This window comes from Mobula hypostoma, chromosome 16, assembly GCF_963921235.1.
Source record: "Mobula hypostoma chromosome 16, sMobHyp1.1, whole genome shotgun sequence".
In the NCBI taxonomy this organism is placed as follows: Eukaryota; Metazoa; Chordata; class Chondrichthyes; order Myliobatiformes; family Myliobatidae; genus Mobula; species Mobula hypostoma.
The window spans coordinates 1,735,249-1,758,738 of record NC_086112.1 but is presented as its reverse complement, the minus strand read 5'-3'; the positions used below and the strand labels follow the sequence as shown (position 1 = coordinate 1,758,738).

The following is a 23,490-nucleotide window of genomic DNA, read 5'->3' as shown; positions in this document are numbered from 1 at the left end:
GGTGGGATTTCGGGATTGATGTTTGTGCTGACTTTCTTTTCTTTCTGTGTTTCATGGCAACTTGGAGAACTGCAGAATTTCAGAATTGTATACTTTCTTAATAACATGAACCTTTGAAATTGCTCACTCTCTCCACTCCTGATCCCTCTATGAGGATTGGTTTGTGCTCCCTCATCCAGTCCACAATAAACTCTTTCATCTTGCTGACATTGAGTGTAAGGTTGTTGCTGCGATACCACTCAACTAACGGGTACATCTCTCTCCTGAATGCCCTTTTGCCACCTTCTCAAACTCTGCCAATGGTTTTATCTTCAGCAAGTTTATAGATGCTATTTGAGCTGTGCCTAGCCACACAGTCATGGGTGTAGAGAGAGTAGAGCAGTGGGCCAAGCACACACCCCTGTGAAGCATCAGTGTTCATTGTCAGAAAAGTGGAGATGTTATTTCCAATCTGCACAGACTGTCGGTCTTCTGGTTAGGAAGCTGAGGACCCAGTTGCAGAGGGAGGTACAGAGGCCCAGGTTCTGTAGCCTTTTGATCAGGACTGTAGGAATGGTGGTGTTAAAAGCTGAGCTATAGTACTATTCTGGTACTAAAGGTGATTAGTTGATAATAACTATTTAGTAACGTTATCAAGCTGACCAGAGACGCAGCACAGAATAGGCCCTTTGAGCTGCACTGCTCAGCAATCCCGACAATCCTTTTTAACCCTAGCCTAATAAAGGGGTTATTTACAATGATCAATAACCGGTACATCTTTGAACTGTGGGAGGAACCTCACTCACTAAATGGGGAGGACATGAGATTCCATAAAGGGGACATCAAGATTGAACTCGGAACTCCAACACCCTGAGCTGTAATCGCCTCACGCTAACCACCAGACTACCGTGGTGGCCACTCTCAACCTGCTGCCAATTTCCTTTTCCACTTTTCTGCTAAAAGAATTGATTCATGTTTGTGCTTTCATCATTAACTTTAGTCACATCTTGTTCATGAGCTGAAGAGAAGGTATTTGCACCAACCCTTGCTGAACATCACCACATTTTAAAACCTAATAGATGCAAGAATTTTTTTTATTCCCAAGTTCAGTTCATGAATTGCTTATTTGTTTCCATCCCGGGAAGAAAGAGCTTTGAAGTAACTTATTTACATTTAAGAATCTCGGGTTCAAGGTAATGCATGCAAAACAATTTTATTTTATATGAGTTGAGAGTTAAAGGGCAAAAGTTCAGGGGTAACATGAGGGGGAACTTCTTTACTCAGAGACTGGTAGCTGTGTGGAATGGGCTTCCAGCAGAAGTGGTAGAGGCAGGTTCGATGTTGTCGTTTAAAGTTAAATTGGATAGCTATATGGACAGGAAAGGAATGGAGGGTTATGGGCTGAGTGCAGGTCGGTGGAACTAGGTGAGAGTAAGAGTTCGGCACGGACTAGAAGGGCCGAGATGGCCTGTTTCCGTGCTGTAATTGTTATAATGGAACCCTTACCTGCGATAAGCCTCTGCTGCTTGTTTCTTCAGGCTTAGATACTCATTTAAGTAACCCAACATTGTGAAAGCTACTGGATCAGTCTGAATTCTCTCTGTTCAAAATATAAGTTAAAGTGTCTTCTGTTATCTACTACAAACAAAAGAGCAGTGCAAACCACATGTTACTTACTCTATTTACAATGTTGGATTATAATAGATAACCCTTATTTTATAAACACAAACAAGTGAAGCCCTATTGCATGTCCTCACTGGATTTACTACCATCACTCCCAGACCTATGACATTTGCTTTCTTAATCACTGCACTTTGAAGGGGGTCTCTAAATTTCCATTACACCTCACCTAGGTGAAAGGTCTCGGCCCAAAACGTTGACACTTTATTTATTTAGATACAGTGTGGAATAGAACCTTCCAGCTCAACGAGCCACACCACCCAGCAACTCACCTATTTAACCCTAGCCTAATCACAGAACAATTTACAATGACCAATTAACTTACTAACCGGGATGTGGGAGAAAACCAATGTACCCAGGGAAACCCATGTGTTCATGGGGAGGAGGTACCAACTGTTTACAGACTAAGTCGGTATGGAACTCCAAACTTTGACGTCCTGAGCTGTAATATCATCGCACTAACTGCAACATTACTGTGCTGCACAATTTATTCTTCTCCATAGATACTGCCCTACCTGCTAAGTTCCTCTAGCATTTTACATAAGAACATAGCAATGTTATGCCAGAAAGTATTTCAATTTAAAGAAACTGTGGACATGAACTCACATTTAAATGCCCAGCTTGTCATAGCACTTTATGTTACCTGTATACTTGCTCATGACAACTTGCGCAGCAGTTATTGCATTCATCTGTACAATGTTGTATTTGTACAGTTCGGAATTTCTGTTCGATTTATCCTGCAGTGTTGTGCATACCCAATGCGCATAACCTTTAGCTCCTTCAGTCTGTACAAAGAAGAGTTTTTCTATTTACTTTTCACATTGTAGAATTAAAATAAATTCGTGCAAAATTTCATCAATTTTTCTTTACCAATTTAATCATCAATTGTACTGGCATTTAAATTCAAAGTTGTTGTCATATTTGACTCAATTTTTATACACAACACAAAAAACTTAATGGCTAAGCATTTGCTATGGAAGGGAACAGAAGCAATGTCTGCCAATAGCTATATTTAACACCAGAGCAGCTTGAAAGCTGTTGAAATTTTCAGTTCTTCAGGCAGCACTGAGAAAATCAAGAAACATGGAACGCAAGCAAACAGCACAATCCTAACCAATTACATTTAAGGTCTGAAGAATAAATAGAAAATGCTCAAAAAGAGGCTGCATAGTTGAAATTAATTCCAAATTGTGTAACAAAAATATAACGAATTACAGAGAGGGAGAAAGCAAAGTTGACATTCCAGAATTGGCCATAAATTCACATACAAAGGAGCAAGGTTGCTTGCTTATAATAATTCATTTTCTGTACTGGAGCCATGCATGGTAGAGATGCACATTTTTCACATCACTGGAACAGTATGCCATAAATCACGAGCGTCGAGTACCATGCGGGACAGTACGCCATCAGTGACGAGAGTGGAGACCATGTGGGACAGTACGCCATCAGTGACGAGAATGGAGACCATGTGAGACAGTATGCCATCAGTGACAAGAGTGGAGACCCTGATATCAGTAAGAGAGTGGAGACCATGTGGGACAGTTTGTCATCAGTGAGGTGAGTGGAGTGTCATGTGTTCTAAAACAGCCACTTCATGATGTTTAAATGAGGCAAAATGCTGGCTTTGAAGTCAATGGCAGGGCAGCAACATCAATCGGATCTTTAACTGTTGTTGCATATGAAGGAGGGTTGCCAGGCACACTCAGATATTACTTGGACAGCAAACTAAGACACAAAAAATTTTTCACATCTCAGTATTGTTGATAGTAATCAATTTGATTTCATCGTACCATAGGTTAGATTTGATTAAAATTAATCCAGTAAGAACAATAATACTTACATTGACACCAAGCTCAGTCGTATGTCTAAACAAGTCCATTGTCTCATAGCTGCCAACAGCTTCTGCTATAAGCGCCTGCAAAAAATATGTAACCAACAATTACAACTGCCATTAGAAAATAATTTGTCAATGGAGGTGGAAAAGATCAATATTTGTTTAGGAGCACTGAGAATGAAACAATAATATCGATAATTAAACAATATGTAGTTAATACATTGTGTTGGATGTTTTAATTCAAGTAGGAAAAAGCAAATAATACATCAAGATTAAAGAAAAAGCCATCAAAAGTGAATAAGCAGTGTTGGCAATCACTGCTGTACTTTGAGTGTCATTGAATGCTTTTGCTCCACATGAAGTCACTACATATATATGGGTCATTATTGTATCAAAGGATCACAGCAATATAGTTTTTCCATAAGGTTGTCATAATTGGGGGGGGGGGGGAGGAATTATTTGGGATAAGCTTCCACTACCTATTAAATGCTCTCAGTTGTGTGTCTCAAGTAGCCTCTGACAACCAAGCCCAGCTCCTGACCTTCATGTGTGGCTTAGCCACTAAGCCCAGCAGAACCATTTCTACTGACATAATAAGTGACATTGACCTTAGAACTGTTCACTTCAGGCAGATGGAGCTTCTCAGCTGCGGTTCTCTGGATTTCAAACCTCTGCTGCTTTGCAACTGTACCTACTCATGAGGAAGGCTATGAGAGTAAAAACTGAATCTGGAGTTGGAATCCCTCGGGAGGTGCTACACTGAGTTCAACGCTGACCGGCAACTCCTATGTCTCTGCTGGTGCCAAACTGTATCGGTCTCTGCTATTCCTTTGGATTCATCAGTTGTGTGGACAGAGGCAGCCTCCGAATCATAATCAGGTTTAGTATCACTGGCATATGTTGTGAAATTTGTTGCCTTTGCGGCAGGAGAACAATACAATAAATAATAATTTTAAAGAACAGCTACATGGGCAACAGCTTGCCCTCCTTATCATACTGCCCTGGCTTGCATATAACATACTCAGGTAGAACATTACATCCATGGTCGACCTCGAACAACCAAGGCCTTATGACTTTTATTGCTAATATGCTGCATCACTTCTTTCCAAAATCCTTTCAGAATGTTGCAAAACTTAACAACAATGTGGAAAAATGTCAAAATATATTTTTCAATAAAATAGGTGAATCCTTAGTTCCCTGAATGTCCTCCATACAATTTTTAAACTTATACCAGGTACACCAGTATTGATATTTGCAAGAAAATAGAGAAACATTATAATGAATGAGATTTTGCAAAATCTGTTGATACCTGTCCAATCCAGCACAAAACATACGAGGGTTCCAAAGACTGGGCTACTTTAAAGGCTTCATGGGCAAGCTGGAATGGAAGCACAGAAGAAACAAATATGGTGATAACATCAAAAATGACAGTCAGTCTTTAAAATTACACATAAACTATTGTACTTCTAGAGAATTTTATAACAGTGATTTCTGTACCTGACGGATAAAATTAACAGACCTTAAATGAGTATAGAACTACTAAATAATCATGAGTTTTAGTTATATTGTAGTTGAATAACTCACATTCTTAATACTTACCTCAAGGTTTTCATTCTTCAGATAAGTTGCCCCTAGGTTGGTCCAAGCCACCACATTCTAATACAAGAGATCATAACACTTAAAGATCAAGGTGTAAATGTCATCCTTGCACTGTTTTAAAAGATTTGCAATTACGTGTACTCTTAATTCAAAATTGCATATTTTAGCTTATCGTAACTCTTCATATAATTTTGAAAACCACTCTATTGTAGCAACAGTGAATACAAATTAAAGACAAATTGTAAAATGTATTTGCTGTTAAATATGAAAGAGAAATAATGAATTTACTTACATTTTGTTCAACCTGAACAGATTTAATAAATGCATGCTGTGCAAGAGCATAATTTTCAATACCTGTATCACACCAAGAAAATTCATTTAGTCCGTGAATATTTAACCTAATATAGATATATACAGGTTGGGTGAATAAACAGACAAACAGCAATTGAAATTCGATACAGATATGTGTGAAATGACATGCATTGGTAAAAAAGAGACAATATCGGTTAAATCCTGGAGCTAACAGTGGAAGTGCCATAGACCCAGGTTCAATCCTGCCCTAAGGTACTGTGTATGTAAGTTTCACATGCTCCCTGTGACTCCATGGGTTTCCGTAGGAAGATTTGTCTTCCTCTCACATCTGAAAATTGTGTAGATTTGTAAAGTCACAGAGCAATACAATATGGATAGATGCCCTGTCACCCAACCAGTCCATGCCAACCATGTTCCAATTTCCTGTGTTCAGTCCATATCCCTCCATGCCCTTCCTCTATTAATTTACTGGGCAGAGCCCTCCCCAATTTACGATAACCAATTAACCTACCAACTAGTACGTATTTGGACTGTGGGAGGAAACTGAAGCACCTCTCCCTATATTCCTGGTCCTCCAGTTTTAGCAACATCCTCACAAACCCTTTTGAATTTAACCACATCTTTCTTATAAAGGATGACCAGAAGTGTACATCGTGCAGCCTCACCAACAATGTAAACAACAGGAACATAACGTCCCAACTCCTATACTCAATTCCCTGAGAGATAAAAGCCAGAGAGTTCAATGTGCTTCTCACTACCCTAGTCTACCTGTGACATATGCTTTCAGTGAACTATGCACTTGTCCTTATAGCTCCCTCCTTTGTGCCCCACCATTCGTAGTACAATCTAACAGAGTTGTAGGATTCAACTCCCTCCCTTGTGTCCTACTGTTCACAGTATAATTCAGCACAGTGGTGGGCTAAATAGCCACTGTAAATGAAACTGGGTGTGTAGATATGTAATAGAATCTAGGGAATATGGGATTAATATAGAATGTGTGCAAATGGGTCCCAAAAGTCCTTTTCAGTGCTATATCTCTCCATTATATCAGATATAACATGGAGTAAAATTTTGTTAATGAAGACTGATTAGTGTTCTGTTCAATATTAAGAAAATTAAATGAGATTTAACAAGGATGTTCAGAATACAAATGTTGATGAAGAAATAATGAGAAAGCATTTCTACTGGTGAGGGAGATTGGGAAGTTAAAAAGTCAGGGAGCACTACAGGACAGAAACAGGCCCTTTATACCGACCTGTTTTTAATTGAGGTCCCATCTACCCAGACCTGGACCATAACCCTCCATACCCCTTCCATCCATGCACCTATCCAAACTTCTCTTAAATGTTACAATTGAACCTGCATCCACCATTTGTACTGGTAGCTCTTTCAACACTCTCATCAGTCTGACTGAAGAAGTTCCACCTCAAGTTCCCCTTAAACATTTCACCTTTCACCTTTGACCGATGACCTCTAGTTCTACGTTCACCAAACCTCAAGGGGAAAAAGCTTGCTTGCATTTACTCTAACAATAACCATCATAAATTTGTATACATATTTGGTAATAACATCTCCTCCTCAATGACAATCAACATTGGCACACCTGAGGGGAGTGTGCTTAGCCCACTGCTCTACTCTCTACATTCACATGACTGAGTGGCTAGGCATACCTCAAATACCATCTATGAATCTGTTGATGATACAACCACAGATGGTAGAATCTCAGGTGGTGACGAAAGGGCGTACAGAAGTGAGATATGCCAACTTGTGGAGTGGTGTCGCAGCAACAACCTGGCACTCAAAGTCAGTAAAACGAAAGAGCTGATTGTGGACTTCAGGAAGGGGAAGACGAAGGAACACATACCAATCCTCATAGAGGGATCAGAAGTGGAGAGAGTGAGCAGTTTCAAGTTCCTGGGTGTCAAGATCTCTGAGAATCTAACCTGGTCCCCAACATACTGATGTAGTTATAAAGAAGGCAAGACAACGGCTATACTTTATTAGGACTTTGAAGAGATTTGGCATATCAACAAATACACTCAAAAATTCTATAGTTGTTCTGTGGAGAGCATTCTGACAGGCTGCATCACTGTCTGGTATGGAGAGGCTACTGCACAGGACTGAAAGAAGCTGCAGAAGAATATAAATCTAGTCAGCTCCATCTTGGGCACTAGCCTACAACATACCCAGGACATCTTTAGGGAGCGGTGTCTCAGAAAGGCAGCATCCATTATCAAGGACCTCCAGCACCCAGGGCATGTTCTGTTCTCATAGAAACATAGAAAATAGGTGCAGGAGTAGGCCATTCGGCCCTTCGAGCCTGTACCGCCATTCAGTATGATCATGGCTGATCATCCAACTCAGAACCCTGTACCAGCCCTCCCTCCAAACCCCCTGATCCCTTTAGCCACAAGGGCCATATCTAACTCCCTCTTCAATATAGCCAATGAACTGGCCTCAACTGTTTCCTGTGGCACAGAATTCCACAGATTCACCACTCTCTGTGTGAAGAAGTTTTTCCTAATCTCGGTCCTAAAAGGCTTTCCCTTTATCCTCAAACTGTGACCCCTCGTTCTGGACTTCCCCAACATCGGGAACAATCTTCCTGCATCTAGCCTGTCCAATCCCTTTAGGATTTTATACGTTTCAATAAGATCCCCCCTCAATCTTCTAAATTCCAACGAGTATAAGCCTAGTTCATCCAGCCTTTCATCATATGAAAGTCCTGCCATCCCAGGAATCAATCTGGCGGACCTTCTTTGTACTCCCTCTATGGCAAGAATGTCTTTCCTCAGATTAGGGGACCAAAACTGCACACAATACTCCAGGTGTGGTCTCACCAAGACCTTGTACAACTGCAGTAGTACCTCCCTGCTCCTGTACTCGAATCCTCTTGCCATGAATGCCAGCATACCATTCGCCTTTTTCACCGCCTGCTGTACCTGTATGCCCACTTTCAATGACTTTAGGAAAAGGGGAGGTGCAACGAGACCTGGGTGTATAATGACACCCAGGTCTCGTTGCACCTCCCCTTTTCCTAATCGGCCACCATTCAGATAATAATCTGTTTTCCTGTTTTTGCCACCAAAGTGGATAACCTCACATTTATCCACATTAAATTGCATCTGCCATGAATTTGCCCACTCACCTAACCTATCCAAGTCACCCTGCATCCTCTTAGCATCCTCCTCACAGCTAACACTGCCGCCCAGCTTCGTGTCATCCGCAAACTTGGAGATGCTGCATTTAATTCCCTCATCTAAGTCATTAATATATATTGTAAACAACTGGGGTCCCAGCACTGAGCCTTGCGGTACCCCACTAGTCACTGCCTGCCATTCTGAAAAGGTCCCGTTTATTCCCACTCTTTGCTTCCTGTCTGCCAACCAATTCTCTATCCACATCCATACCTTACCCCCAATACCGTGTGCTTTAAGTTTGCACACTAATCTCCTGTGTGGGACCTCGTCAAAAGCCTTTTGAAAATCCAAATATACCACATCCACTGGTTCTCCCCTATCCACTCTACTAGTTACATCCTCACAAAATTCTATGAGATTCGTCAGACGCAATTTTCCTTTCACAAATCCATGCTGACTTTGTCCGATGATTTCACCGCTTTCCAAATGTGCTGTTATCACATCTTTGATAACTGACACTAGCAGTTTCCCCACCACCGATGTTAGGCTAACCGGTCTATAATTCCCCGGTTTCTCTCTCCCTCCTTTTTTAAAAAGTGGGGTTACATTAGCCACCCTCCAATCCTCAGGAACTAGTCCAGAATCTAACGAGTTTTGAAAAATGATCACTAATGCATCCACTATTTCTTGGGCTACTTCCTTAAGCACTCTGGGATGCAGACCATCTGGCCCTAGGGATTTATCTGCCTTTAATCCCTTCAATTTACCTAACACCACTTCCCTACTAACATGTATTTCCCTCAGGTCCTCCATCTCACTGGACCCTCTGTCCCCTACTATTTCCGGAAGATTATTTATGTCCTCCTTAGTGAAGACAGAACCAAAGTAGTTATTCAATTGCTCTGCCATGTCCTTGCTCCCCATAATCAATTCACCTGTTTCTGTCTGTAGGGGACCTACATTTGTCTTAACCAATCTTTTTCTTTTCACATATCTATAAAAGCTTTTAGTCAGTTTTTATGTTCCCTGCCAGTTTTCTCTCATAATCTTTTTTCCCTTTCCTAATGAAGCCCTTTGTCCTCCTCTGCTGGACTCTGAATTTCTCCCAGTCCTCAGGTGAGCCGCTTTTTCTGGCTAATTTGTATGCTTCTTCTTTGGAATTGATACTATCCCTAATTTCCCTTGTCAGCCACGGGTGCACTACCTTCCGTGATTTATTCTTTTGCCAAACTGGGATGAACAATTGTTGTAGTTCATCCATGCGATCTTTAAATGCTTGCCATTGCATATCCACCGTCAACCCTTTAAGTGTCATTTACCAGTCTATCTTAGCTAATTCACGTCTCATACCTTCAAAGTTACCCTTCTTTAAGTTCAGAACCTTTGTTTCTGAATTAACTATGTCATTCTCCATCTTAATGAAGAATTCCACCACATTATGGTCACTCTTACCCAAGGGGCCTCTCACGACAAGATTGCTAATTAACCCTTCCTCATTACTCAATACCAAGTCTAGAATAGCCTACTCCCTAGTTGGTTCTTCGACATGTTGGTTCAAAAAACCATCCCGCATACATTCCAAGAAATCCTCTTCCTCAGCACCCTTACCAATTTGGTTCAACCAATCTATATGTAGATTGAAGTCACCCATTATAACTGCTGTTCCTTTATTGCACGCATTTCTAATTTCCTGTTTAATACCATCCCCAACCTCACTACTACTGTTAGATGGCCTGTACACAACTCCCACCAGCGTTTTCTGCCCCTTAGTGTTATGCAGCTCTAACCATATCGATTCCACATCCTCCCAGCTAATGTCCTTCCTTTCTATTGCGTTAATCTCCTCTCTAACCAGCAATGCTACCCCACCTCCTTTTCTTTCATGTCTATCCCTCCTGAATATTGAATATCTCACTGTTACCATCAGGGAGAAGGTACAGAAGCCTGAAGGCACACACTCAGTGATTCAGGAACAGCTTCTTCCCCTCAGCCATCTGATTCCTAAATGGACATTGAAGCTTTGGAAACTTCCTCACTTTTTAAAAAAATATACAGCATTTCTGTTTTTACACGTTTTAAAATCTATTCAATATATGTAATTGATTTACTTGTTTAATTTTTATTATTATTATTTTACGTATTTATATTTTTCTTTGCTAGATTATGTACTGCATTGAACTGCGGCTGCTAATATAACAAATTTCACATCACATGCCAGTGATAATAAACCTGATTCTGATTCAGTCAAGTCTCCTTCATTTTTCAGTGCTCCAGGGAATGAAGTCCAAAACTATTAACCTTTCCCTACAACTCAAGTCCTCATGTTCTGGCAAAATTCTTGTAAATTTTAACTATATTCTTTCAATCTCATTGATGTAATTCATGTAGGTAGCTAAGCAGAACGGCACACAAATGGGTGGTTGAGAATCAGAGTGAGCTTGGTGGACTAAAGAGCCTTTTTCCATGTTGCTTTCCAAATTCAGCCACGCTGGAGTTTGTGATTGAAACTTGCACTATTAGAGTGATAAGGATCAGCCTACATACAAGGACTAAGCTGCACGTGAGGCACTATAAGATTGATAAGAATTAAACTCTATCTGACAGTACCTTTGTGACTGGCAACAACTCCAAGTGCATTCCAGTATTGATGACTTTTGCTGTTCATCATCACAGACTTTTTAAGGCACTGTTGAATTTTAAAAAAAACTTCTGTTATTGGAAATGTTTTAAAATTAGGTGAAGTCAGGTAATATCAAGGAGCAAATTTTATTTGCTGATTTTCCTGACAGCCTCTCACAAACGGGGAAAAATTTGGATGAGATGAGGTGAATAATGAAATTGCATAAATCAATTGGAGCTTATTTGATGATGTGTTCATTAATTTAAATAAATAGAATAGTTTGCGGACTCAGCAATATTAAGGCAATATTTATTTTTTTAAAAATGCAATTATGTCCAAACCAAATGAAGAAAATTTTCATAATACTGGCCTACAGCTCCAGCTAAGAATGCACATATCACATTCTTCTTTCCAATCTGAAACCTGGCCAGTTTTGTCAGCCAAATCTACTTTAGGCATATGTACTGTTTAATGATTGCAGATACTTGAGCATAATAGTATTTCTGCTCACAGCTTTTTTTTTATGTTAAATATCATAGATACACAAATCTGAATTTTTTTATAATTCCACAACTTTTAGAATTTCTGATTTAATTTTGGCAAGATTAAGGATTTACTTGGTGTAAATTAGCAGAGAAGCCAGCCACAAAATCCAAATTAATACCAGACATTTTAAATAGTCATGATTATAACAGATAGAAAAAATTAAAATGAAATTTATTCAGAAATTCCTTCGTCATGCAAATTAAATTGAAGTGTCTTCTGATTGACCAATGAAGACTGATTCCTATTGAGGTCATTGTAAATTATCCTGTGATTAGGTTGGGGGTAAATCGGGCGGTTACTGGTGGCACAGCTTGGAGGGCCAGAAAGGCCTATTCTGTGTAATATCTTTAAATAAATAAAAATTATGAATAGTTTTTGGTAGGGGGAAATACATAACCATGTTTCTGGGAATTGGGTGATAATTAGCAAGGTAATACATTGAAGAGCACGTTTTTATTGTGTATATAGTTCAAAGCAGGAAGCCATGTACATCGTGTAGACAAAAACTGAATGATTGCTGGCAGTAAAGTGAAAAAACAATCACACTTCACAATTAAATTCTTGCAAAGAAACAGTATCAGAAAAGTCAATCTGTTGCAACACTTTTATTTTACAATCTGGACTATTATATTAAAGATATAACTCCTAATTCTTGTTTCAGATTTCTTATTTTACCTGCAGTGATTTTTCCAGCAACTCATGCACTGTATTTTCCTCTCCTATACTGGCTAGGTATTGTGCCTGTCGGTAATAATTCACACCAAGGTCACACCACACATTGGCACATGTAGAATTCAATGTAAGGGCTCGCACATAGCACCTAAGAAACAATTAAGTTCCATTTCTTAAAAATGACTACTTTGTTGCACAACAAATACAATTGAAAATATAAAAATTGTAATTTTGATTCACAATTTAAACTGCAGTTGAAAAGATCAAAATGTAGCTTTGCGACACATCTAATTTTCATTCGTGATTTTGGATTACATGAAATTCAACCTAAATTAATTTAAGGTTTGAAATTTAGCACTCAAAAGATTAGCAACCTCAACACACAAGAATTTAAATCACATTAGATGTACAGTGGTGCTACAAAGTAAGTGAATCCTGTAGAATTTTCACTATTTCTGCATAAAATGTGATCAGATCTTCACTTAAGTCCTAAAACATGATAAAGAGAACCCAATAAATAGCAAAAAACACCATACTTTTTCATTTATTGAGAAAAATGATCCAAGATGACATGCATTTTTTTGGAAAACGTATGTGAACCTTTGTCTTCAGTAACTGGTGTGACCCTCTTGTCCAGCAATAACTTCAACTAAACGTTTCCGGTACCGTTGATCTGTCCTGCACATTGGCTTGGAGGAATTTTAGGCCATTCCTCCTTACAACTCAGATGTTGGTTGGCTTCCTTGCATGAATAGCTTGCTTCAGGACCTCCACAACATTTCTATAGGATTAAAGTCAGGACTTTGAATCGGTCATCCCAAAACATGAATTTTCTTCTTATTAAACCGTTCTGTTGTTGATTTACTCATGTCTTTCAGATCAGTGTCTTGTTGCATTACCTAACTTATATTATGTTTCAGGTGATGGACTGTGACCCTGACATTCTCCTGTGAAATGTCTTGATACAATTTTGAATTTATTGTTCCCTCAACGATAGCAAGCCGTCCAGGCCCTGAGACAGCAAAGCAGCCCCAAACCATAATACTCCTTCAACCATGTGTAAGGGGTTTCTTCTTTTATGTTACTGCGTAGGCTAATTAAAATGGCTTCTTTGTTATGTTATAATTGAAATGGCTTCTTTGTTATGTTAACTGCTGAGAAAGTCCTCCCGCTAGCAGTTTGTTTGGATTATGTTACTGGTAAGAGGGTGAATGAACCAATTGGGATAGATGGTTTCACAGTTGGGATGAGGCTTTGGTGTTGATGTGCAGTGCCCTTTTTCCTCCAAACATAATGGTGTGCATTTCTGCCAGAAAGTTCAACTTTTATGTCACCTGTCCACAGAACATGTCCCAGAAGCATTGTAGAACATCCAGGTGGTCTTTTGCAAACTTGAGACATGCAGCAATGTATTTTTTGGAGAGCAGTGGTTTCCTCCGTGGTGTCCTTCCATGAACACCATTCTTGTTCGGTATTTTTCATATAATGGACACATGAACAGAGACCTTAGCAAGTTCCAGAGATTCCTGCAGGTCTTTTACTGTTACCCTTGGGTTCTTTTTCACCTCCTTCAGCATTGTATGTTATGATCTTATGATCTTCATCTCATGTGAACCCTAAAGATTCACATACTTTTTCCAACAACTACATGCAATATTGGATCATTTTTCTCAATAAATAAATGAACAAGTATAATATACTTAGTATGATCTTTACAGGATGCCCACTCCAAGGCAGTGGCAACAGTACTAAGTTTCCTCCATTTCTAGACAATTTCTCTGACTGCGGACTGATGAACACTCGGGTCTTTAGAAATGCTTTTGTAGCCTTTTTCAGCTTCATGCATCTTTCTAGTTCTTCCTCTAAGGTCCTCTGAAAGTTATTTTGATCAAAGCATGGTGCACATAAACAGATCTTTCTTGAGAAGAGCAGGCGGTCAGTAACCTGACTTTGTGTGTCTTTTTTATGGGGCAGGGCACCTCTAAAACCTACACTTCCTATCTCATCTCATTGATCAGAACATCTGGCTCCAAATAGCTTTTGTAGAAGGTATTACCCTAGAGGTTCACTTACTTTTTCCAACAACTACATGCAATATTGGATCATTTTTCTCAATAAATAAATGAACAAGTATAACATTTTTTGTGTTAGTTATTTAATTGGGGTCTCTTTATCTAGTTTTAGGACTTACATGCAGATTTGATCACATTTTAAGACCATAAGACATAGGAGCAGAATTAGACTATTTGGCCCATCAAGTCTGCTCCACCATTCAATCATGGCTGATCCTTTTTTCCCTCCTCAGCCTCACTCCTTGGCCTTCTCCCTATAACCTTTGCTGCCGTATCAAGCTCTGTCTTAACTACACCTAACGAACTGGCCTCCACAGCTGCCTGTGGTAATAAATTCCACAAATTCTCGACCCTCTAGCTAAAGAAATTTTTCCGCATCTCTGCTTTAAATGGATGCCCCTGTATCCTAAGGCTGTGTTCCCTTATCCTAGACTCCCCCACTATCTGAAATATCCTTTCCACTTCACTCTGTCCAGGCCCTTCAACATTTGAAAGGTTTCACTGAGATTTCCCCGCCACCCATCCTTCTAAATTCCAGTGAGTACAGACCCAGAGCTATCAAATGTTCCTTGTATGATAACCCTTTAATTCCCAGAATCATCCTTGTGAACCTCCTCTGGACCCTCCCCAATGCCAGCACATCTTTTCTTAGATAAGGATCTCAAAACTGTTCACAACACCAAGGTGAGGCCTCACCAGTGCCTTAGAAAGCCTCAGCAGCACATCCCTGCTCTTGTATCCTAGAGCTCTTGAAATTAATGCTAACATTGCATTTGTCTTCCTCACCACTGACTCTACCTGCAAGTTAACCTTTAGGGTGTTCTGCACAAAGGGACTCCCAAGTCCCTTTGCATTTCAAATTTTTCGATTTTCTGCCTGTTTAGAAAATAGTCTGCACATTTATTTCTACAATCGAAGTGCATGACCATCCATTTGTACAGCGTTGTACTTAATTTTCCACTCTCTTGCCCATTACCCTAATCTGTCGAAGTCCTTCTGTTGCCTACCTGTTTCCTCAACCCTACCTGCCCCTCCACCAATCTTCATATGATCTGCAAACTTGGCAACAAAGCCATCTATTCCACCATCTAAATCATTGATACACAGCATAAAAAGAAGTGGTCCCAACACCGACCCCTACGGAACACCACTAGTCACTGGCAGCCAATCAGAAAAGAACCTTTTTTTCCTCCACTTGCTCCCTCCTACTAATCAGCCAATGTTCTAACCACGCTAGTAACATCCAATGCATCTCCTTTATCTATCCTACTTGTAATCTCCTCAAAGAATTCCAACAGATTTGTCAGGCAAGATTTTCCCTTAAGGATACTATGCCAACTTTGTCCTATCTTATCCTGTGTCATTAAGTACTTCATCACCTCATCCTTAACAATTGACTCTAACATCTTCCCAACCACACAGGTCAGGATAACTGGTCTATAATTTCTTTTATGCTACTTCCCTTCTTTCTTAAAGAGTGGAGTGACATTTGCAATTTTCCAGTCCTCTGGCACCATGCCAGAGTCCAATGATTCTTGAAAGATCATTACTAATGCCTCCACAAACTCTGCTGCTATCCATTTCAGAACCCTCAGGTGCAGTCCATCTGGTCCAGGTGACTTATGCACCCTTAGGTCTTTTAACTTTTTGAGCACCTTCTCCCTTGTAATAGTACAGGACTCAATTCTCTTCCCTCACACCCTTTAACATCTGGCACACTGCTAGTATCCTCCACAGTGAACACTGATGCAAAATACTCATTTAGTTCATCTGCCATCTCCTTGTCCCTCATTATTATTTCTCTGGCCTCAGTTTCTATACCCACTCTCACTTTTATTTATTTTTACATAGTTGAAAAAGCTTTTACTATCCACTTTTGATATTGCTTCAAGCAACACACATCAAAGTTGCTGGTGAACGCAGCAGGCCAGGCAGCATCTATAGGAAGAGGCGCAGTCGACGTTTCAGGCCGAGACCCTTCGTCAGGACTAACTGAAGGAAGAGTGAGATATATTTTTGCTTGCTAGCTTGCTTTCATATTTCATCTTTTCCTTCCTAATGATTCTTTTAGGTGCTCTATGTAGGGTTTTAAAAGCTTCCTAATCCTTTGTCTTCCCCTTAATTTTTGTTTTGTTGTATCCCCACTCTTTTGCTTTTACATTAGCTTTGGTAAGATTTTAGGCCATATTTATGCAGAAATATAGAGAAAATTCCACAGGGTTCACAAACTTTCCAGCATCATGGTATTAAATGATTAACTTAGCTTTCAAATGACATACTTTTCTTCAGTTTAAAGATTCCATTTTTAATTTGAATTGGTAAGCTCAAGGAAAATTGCCTGTGGAAATCTTCCCTTTACATACACAAGAGCATGAAAGGGCAAAAAAACTCTTATAAAATTGATAAACCATCTTCAGAAGATTAAAATTGCAACTTTTAAATTAAAAGTAATTTACCTTCCTCCCAGGCGAAGCACTTCATTTTTGTTTAATGTTTGCACATTAGAGATTTCACCCTGTCCAGAGAGAACTGAAGGGACTTGAACATGAAGCCTTGCTGCTGAGAGAGCATGGAGTGTGGTACATGTGTCTCCAATTAGTTTCCAAAGGCAAGACACATCGGGTCGATACCTCACAGCTCTACAATACACAACACACAGAAATGAAGCTGACCTTTCAGCAAAAATGAAACTGACATTTCTTTTCTTCAGTCATACTAAGGCAAATAAGTCGGGAGCAAATGCTAGCGTCAGTTACAATAACTACAAAATTAATTGAATGTTGTACAAATCAAATTTATTCTTACATGGTTGAAAAATTTCTCCGCTTAACTCAGCCTAAATTTTATCCTGTGTTCATAATCATCAAGATCATGCTCAACTTGCCCGTGAAATCACATGTCACACCACTCAAATGGCACCACTTTTAAATCAGCAGGATCCGTGAATGAATGAAAGACAAGTGTAATTAAAAGTCTTTCTTGCATCTAGGCTGATGCTTGAGTGCAACATTGAATAAAAGTGGATGAATGGGACAAATTTGCGTCACAAATATGATACATAATTCAAAAATAGTTAAAGCCATTTCAAGTAAATATAAACACGAGGAATTCTGCAGATGCTGGAAATTCATGCAACACGCATCAAAATTGCTGGTGAACGCAGCAGGCCAGGCAGCATCTCTAGGAAGAGGTACAGTCGACGTTTCGGGCCGAGACCCTTTGTCAGGACTAACTGAAGGAAGAGCTAGTAAGAGAATCTCTTACTAGAAAGCTTTTAAACATTAAAAGGGGCTGAAAGGAAAATTGGATCAGCCATATTGAAATGGCAGAGCAGACTCGATAGGCCAAATGGCCTAATTCTGTTGCTATATCTTATGGTCTTATTAAATAAAAAGTTTGGGATAAGCATATTCCTCTGAGAGTGACATTGAAGACTGGCAAGATTCAGGAACTTTGGCTGATAAGTGACATTGACAGCCTCATTAGGAAAAAAGGAGGCAAAAATTAGGTAATGGCACCTGGGATCAAGTGAATCCCTCAAAGCATACAAGGAATATTGAAGTATACTTAAGGAGCAAATAGGGAGGCCAGAAAGTGTCCAGATGAGATCAAAGTAAATTTTGAAAGATTCAATAAGCATATTAAGAGTGGCAGAGGAGCGACGGGCGACATAGACCTCTTTAAGGGTCAATATGATACCCCATAGTGGAACCAAGGGAAAAAAGAGAGGGCACATCCACATTTCTATGGAAAAGAACATGGAAGTCACTGAATTCACAAGAGGGAACAGTGCTGTTTTGGCACATATCTTCATTTGAAGAAGTGATGTGCAAAAAGTGGTAGATGGGCTTTAGTAACCCACTTGACAAGGTCCATCATGGTACATTACTCTGGGACCGACCAGGTCCTAACTGGTAGGTTGTGTCAAATTGGCAAACCATATCAGAACAGGATTGAAGGCAGGGTTCCCAACCTTTTTTATGCCATGGGCCGTTACTATTCACTGAGAGGTCCGTGGACCCCATGTTGGGAACCCTTAACCCAGGGTGAGATTGCCAATTTGGAGGTCGGAACCACAGGGTGCGGTGGAGGGCTGCTTCTCAGACTGGAGTCCAGGCTGGTCCCGGTTTTCCTTAGAGAAAGGTAGGATGAGAGGTGACATGATGGAAATGGTGTGATCAAGGATTGGTATTGGGCCCTTCAGTGCTTGTCTTACATTAATAATTTGGTTGGACATGTAGGAGGGAAGATTAGTGAGTTTGTTGAAAGCACCAACATTCATGGCTTTGGTTTATTGCTGTGACATGTACTGAGGTACGGTGAAAAACTTGTCTTACATACAGTCCACACAGATCATTTCACTACAACAGTGCATTGAGGAAAAACAGTAACAGAGAGCATAACAGTGTTACAGTTACAGAGTACAGGCAGGCAGACAATAAGATGCAGAACCATAGTGAGGTAGATTGCAAGATCAAGAATCTATGTTATACTAGGGAACCATTCAATAGCCTTGTAAAAGAGGGATAGCAGCTGTCTTTGAGCCTGATGATGTGTGTTTTCGGGCTTTTGTATCTTCGGGTAGAATGGGGATGGGGAAGAAAAGAAAAAGCCCAGGGTGGGTGGGATCTTTGACTGTGCATCTGCTTTACTGAAGCAGTGAGTAGTGTGCAGGGAGTTCATGGAGGAAACCCTCCATTCCATGATGAGCTGAGCTGCGTCCACGACTCTCTGCAGTTTCTTGTGGTCACAGGCAGAATAGTTGCCATACTAAGCCGTGATGCATTGGGACAGAATGTGTCAATAAAAACTGATGATGATCAAAAGGGACATGACAAATTTCTTCCGCAATGTCAGGAAGTAGAGGAATTAGGAAGTTTCTTGGTCATTCCATCTATGTAGCTGGACCAGGACAGGCTGCTGGCGATGCTCACTCCTCGGAAACTGAAGCTCTCACTCTTAGCACTGTTGATGTTGACAGGAACATGCCCCCTTTCATGAAGTTAATGACAAGCTCTTTTCTTTTGCTAACATTAAGGAAGAGGTTATTGTTATGACATCATGTCACCGGTCTCGCAAAGGAAATTTCACAGGTTACAACATGATATTGATCAAATGAGACAGTAACCAAAGGAATGTCAGATAGAATTTAACTCAGATAAGTAACTGCAAAGTGATTGATTTTGGGAAGTTGAACAAAGGCAGGACATACACAAGGGAATGGCGGGGCCCTGGGGAGTGCTGTTGAACAGAGAGACTTGCGTGTATAACTGCAGAGTTCCCTGAAAACCACCACGCAAGTGGACATGGTGGGGAAGGAAGCTTATAACATGACTGACCCCTTGACCAAGACACTGTGGACAAATCATAGATTACAATGACTTGCAAAATTGTGTACAGTTCTGGTCTCCATGTTAGGGGAAAAGTGTACTTAAGCTGGAGGGGATGGACGGAAAATATTCAGAATAATACCTGCATTGGAGGGCTTTTTAGAAGGAGAGGTTGGGAAGGCTTTCCGTGGAGAAACAGAGGCTGAAAAGGTAGCATTGTTTGTGAGGGAAAATATTACAGCAGTGCTCAGGCAGGACAGATTAGAGGGCTTGTCTACTGAGTCCTTATGGGTGGAGCTGAGAAACAGGAAAGGTATGGCCACATTAGTGGGATTGTATTACAGACCACCCAATAGTCAACGAGACTTGGAAGAGCAAATCTGCAGAGAGATAGCAGGCAACTGCAGGAAACATAAAGTTGTGGTGGTAGGGGATTTTAATTTTCCATACATTGATTGGGACTCCTATACTGTTAGGGGTCTAGATGGTTTAGAGTTTGTAAAATGTGTTCAGGAAAGTTTTCTAAATCAATATATAGAGGGACCAACTAGAGGGGATGCAATATTGGATCGCCTGTTAGGAAACGAATTAGGGCAAGTGACAGAAGTCTGTGTAGGGGAGCACTTTGGTTCCAGTGATCATAACACCATTAGTTTCAATTTGATCATGGACAAGGATAGATCTGGTCCTAGGGTTGAGGTTCTGAACTCGAAGAAGGCCAAATTTGAAGAAATGAGAAAGGATCTAAAAAGCGTGGATTGGGACAGGTTGTTCTCTGGCAAAGATGTGATTGGTAGGTGGGAAGCCTTCAAAGGGAAAATTTTGAGAGTGCAGAGTTTGTATGTTCCTGTCAGGATTAAAGGCAAATTGAATAGGAATAAGGAACCTTGGTTCTCAAGGGATATTGCAACTCTGATAAAGAAGAAGAGGGATTTGTATGAAATGTATACAGTGCAAGAAAATACTTAAGAAAGAAATCAGAAGGGCTAAAAGAAGACATGAGGTTGCCTTGGCAGTCAAAGTGAAGGATAATCCAAAGAGCTTTTACAAGTATATTAAGAGCAAAAGGATTGTAAGGGATAAAATTGGTCCTCTTGAAGATCAGAGTGGTCGGCTTTGTGCGGAACCAAAGGAAATGGGGGAGATCTTAAATAGGTTTTTTGCGTCTGTATTTACTAAGGAAGCTGGCATGAAATCTATGGAATTGAGGGAATCAAGTAGTGAGACCATGGAAACTGTACAGATTGAAAAGGAGGAGGTGCTTGCTGTCTTGAGGAAAATTAGAAGTGGATAAATCCCCGGGACCTGACAGAGTGTTCCCTCGGACCTTGAAGGAGACTAGTGTTGAAATTGCGGGGGACCTGGCAGAAATATTTAAAATGTCACTGTCTACGGGTGAAGTGCCGGAGGATTGGAGAGTGGCTCATGTTGTTCCGTTGTTTAAAAAAGGATCGAAAAGTAATCCGGGAAATTATAGGCCGGTGAGTTTAACGTCAGTAGTAGGTAAGCTATTGGAGGGAGTACTAAGAGACAGAATCTACAAGCATTTGGATAGACAGGGACTTATTAGGGAGAGTCAACATGGCTTTGTGCGTGGTAGGTCATGTTTGACCAATCTGTTGGAGTTTTTTGAGGAGGTTACCAGGAAAGTGGATATTGTCTATATGGACTTCAGTAAGGCCTTTGACAAGGTCCCGCATGGGAGGTTAGTTAGGAAAATTCAGTCGCTAGGTATACATGGAGAGGTGGTAAATTGGATTAGACATTGGCTCGATGGAAGAAGCCAGAGAGTGGTGGTAGAGAATTGCTTTTCTGAGTGGAGGCCTGTGACTAGTGGTGTGCCACAGGGATCAGTGCTGAGTCCATTGTTATTTGTCATCTATATCAATGATCTGGATGATAATGTGGTAAATTGGATCAGCAAGTTTGCTGATGATACGAAGATTGGAGGCGTAGTTGACAGTGAGGAAGGTTTTCAGAGCCTGCAGAGGGACTTGGACCAGCTGGAAAAATGGGCTGAAAAATGGCAGATGGAGTTTGATACTGACAAGTGTGAGGTATTGCACGTTGGAAGGACAAACCAACGTAGAACATACAGGGTGAATGGTAAGGCACTGAGGAGTGCAGTGGAACAGAGGGATCTGGGAATACAGATACAAAATTCCCTAAAAGTGTCGTCACAGGTAGATAGGGTCGTAAAGAGAGCTTTTGGTACATTGGCCTTTATTAATCAAAGTATTGAGTATAAGAGCTGGAATGTTATGATGAGGTTGTATAAGGCATTGGTGAGGCCGAATCTGGAGTATTGTGTTCAGTTTTGGTCACCAAATTACAGGAAGGATATAAATAAGGTTGAAAGAGTGCAGAGAAGGTTTACAAGGATGTTGCCGGGACTTGAGAAACTCAGTTACAGAGAAAGGTTGAATAGGTTAGGACTTTATTCCCTGGAGCGTAGAAGAATGAGGGGAGATTTGATAGAGGTACATAAAATTATGATGGGTATAGATAGAGTGAATGCAAGCAGGCTTTTTCCACTGAGGCAAGGGGAGAAAACAACCAGAGGACATGGGTTAAGGGTGAGGGGGGAAAAGTTTAAAGGGAACATTGGGGGGGGGGCTTCTTCACACAGAGTGGTGGGAGTATGGAATGAGCTGCCAGACGAGGTGGTAAATGCAGGTTCTTTTTTAACATTTAAGAATAAGTTGGACAGATACATGGATGGGAGGTGTATGGAGGGATATGGTCCGTGTGCAGGTCAGTGGGACTAGGCAGAAAATGGTTCGGCACAGCCAAGAAGGGCCAAAGGGCCTGTTTCTGTGCTGTAGTTTCTATGATTCTATGGTTCTAAGGTGATATGATAGTCAAAGTCAAGGTTATTGTCACATACAGAAGTACATGTATGCACAGGTGCAAAGAAAAACTACTTGTAGCAGCATGTGGGAGGAAACAGGAACACACCAAAGAAACCCATATGCTCACAGAAAAGACATACAAGTTCCTTACAGTGGCTGATTTAAATTCCAAACCCCAATGCCCCTCGCTGCAATAGCAGTCCACTAGTTACTATGCTATTGTGCCTGTATACTATTTCAAGTGGAGGTATATGAAATTATAAGAGGCTTAAATAGGGTAAAAAACTGATGTGTGCTTCTGAACATTGGATGTTTAAAGGTAGAAGCCACAGCTTTAAGCTGAGAGGGAGGAGGTTTAGAGTGGATCTGTTATGTGATTTTCCCCATACTTAATCACAGTATGCATCTCTTCACTCCTCTTCTTGTCTATAACAATTACTGTAATAGTTATAAAAGAACATAAAACGTAGACATCTGCCGCACATTACAGACCCTTCAGGCCACAATAACCATATAACAATTACAGCACAGAAACAGGCCATCTCAGCCCTTCTAGTCCGTGCCGAACATATTTAAGTAGATAGCTTTCTGGACAGACAGAAAAGTATTGGGATGTATTGGGAGGGAACCAAAATACTGTTGTCAAGATAGAAGATCAGTCATAATTATATTGAATGTCAGAGCAGATTCAAATGGCTTCAGCGGCACTGAGAAAACCCCAAATACTTGCTCCTAAGTAGAACTTAGGATTGATAATTAATGCAATGTGCAACCTACTTTAAGAGTAATATGTTATCCAAAAATGCCTTTAATGTATATGTTAGCATCAAGATTGATCTTAATTTCTTAAGAAT

General features: G+C 40.4%; 1 protein-coding gene across 2 annotated transcripts in view; it reads right to left on the bottom strand.

The window, feature by feature from the left end:
- The window catches only part of skic3 (SKI3 subunit of superkiller complex), a 192,866-nt gene that overhangs the window by 75,589 nt on the left and 93,787 nt on the right, over nt 1–23,490 (bottom strand). For both annotated transcript variants that reach the window (XM_063069269.1, XM_063069268.1), the window contains exons 19-27: nt 16,911–17,093; nt 12,386–12,530; nt 11,152–11,230; nt 5,385–5,446; nt 5,093–5,149; nt 4,803–4,871; nt 3,500–3,574; nt 2,303–2,444; nt 1,486–1,579 (exon numbers count right to left, since the gene is read on the bottom strand). In XM_063069269.1, the coding sequence (XP_062925339.1) occupies nt 1,486–1,579; nt 2,303–2,444; nt 3,500–3,574; nt 4,803–4,871; nt 5,093–5,149; nt 5,385–5,446; nt 11,152–11,230; nt 12,386–12,530; nt 16,911–17,093 (906 nt within the window). The remainder of the gene's footprint in view (nt 1–1,485; nt 1,580–2,302; nt 2,445–3,499; nt 3,575–4,802; nt 4,872–5,092; nt 5,150–5,384; nt 5,447–11,151; nt 11,231–12,385; nt 12,531–16,910; nt 17,094–23,490) is intronic.